The following is a 1316-nucleotide window of genomic DNA, read 5'->3' as shown; positions in this document are numbered from 1 at the left end:
CTTGGTTTCTCATATATGATTCCAGTACAAAAAGATATCTAGCTTTCTATTAAACATTTAGCAATCTTTGCCAAGACTAGAGATAGCTTAAAATGGAAGTAGACATACTTGCTGTCTCCATCGGTACATCCCAAACAATATCAGACATCCTACAAATTCAATCAGTAAGCCTAAAAAGACTACAATGCGTGATAATATCCTTATAAATGATTGCTGAGCCAGTACTTCAGCCAATAAAACTAATCTTACTAATTACCCAACAGCAATCTGTCCAAATCATCAACTAATTTCTACTACTCAGAATGTGCAACAGGCCTTCCAGTTTGCCTGGAAGTTCTAAGTATAAAATTAGCTATTTAATTCAATTTTCTATGTCTTTATCCTTAGAAATTTAAACATGATTGTTTAACATGGTTTCTTAGGGCTATTATATATCTGTTTAACAAAAAAAAGTAAACACCTCAGAAAAAATATAAAAAAATAACAAGATGAACTTTACCAGAAATTGGTAAAGGTATAAATCAGTGTTGCCAAACCTCAGAAAATGCACAAGAAACAGATTCCCAACCATAAACAAAACATCGGGTGAAACCACAAGAGACACATGTCATGCTTTCAGCTTCTTCCTTACTGGAGAAATATACATATGAGAGAGAGGACTGAAGCCACGAGCTTTCCTTGCACAAAATTTTGCCATCTAAATTACCAAAACATACACTCCCGTTGATTCCCATGGTAATCCATGCTGTAAGATTCCTGATATGTACTATTCAGAACAAATATAATGACCTGTGTAAGTATTAATGTTATTGAGCAAGGATCTGCACCCTGTATAAACACAAATGGAATCACAGGAGAATGAGATACAGCTTGTTCTCATAGAAAACAACTATATAATCTAAATAATGAAAATAAATGCCATTCTTATTTGAAATACCTATTTTAACATGTACTGGTGATCTAAACAAAGAAAGACAGAAACATTGCTTGTATTTACAACACAGTACTCATTCTTGCTGTAACAGATAATGAATTCTACATGAAGTCTCTGCATCCAAAGGAATGAAACTTTGTACTTACCATTCATTTCTTTCATTGCTCTAATGTAGTCCTGGGGATCACTAAAGCTGATGAAGCCATAACCTTTGCTTTTATTGGTGCGCTTGTCTCTGACAACTTTTGCCTTGACAAAGGAAGCAAAATGGCTAAAGTAGCGTGTGAGCAGCTCATCGGTAACGTCATTACCGAGATCACCACAGAATATCCGGAAATCATCTGAAAGGAGGTAATGACTTTGATTTAAAATAAGATTATAT

At 34.3% G+C, this 1316-nt stretch overlaps 1 protein-coding gene across 1 annotated transcript in view; it reads right to left on the bottom strand.

The window, feature by feature from the left end:
- Window positions 1–1316, bottom strand: part of LOC119592946 (RNA-binding protein 42-like) — a gene marked incomplete in the record, with an annotated part of 51935 nt that overhangs the window by 43325 nt on the left and 7294 nt on the right. Inside the window, 1 exon segment of the mRNA XM_037941837.1 lies at window positions 1081–1275. Coding sequence (XP_037797765.1) covers window positions 1081–1275 — 195 coding nt within the window.

The sequence above is a fragment of the Penaeus monodon genome, chromosome 31 (assembly GCF_015228065.2).
Source record: "Penaeus monodon isolate SGIC_2016 chromosome 31, NSTDA_Pmon_1, whole genome shotgun sequence".
Taxonomy (NCBI): Eukaryota; Metazoa; Arthropoda; class Malacostraca; order Decapoda; family Penaeidae; genus Penaeus; species Penaeus monodon.
This window is presented reverse-complemented; position numbering and strand designations above follow the sequence as displayed.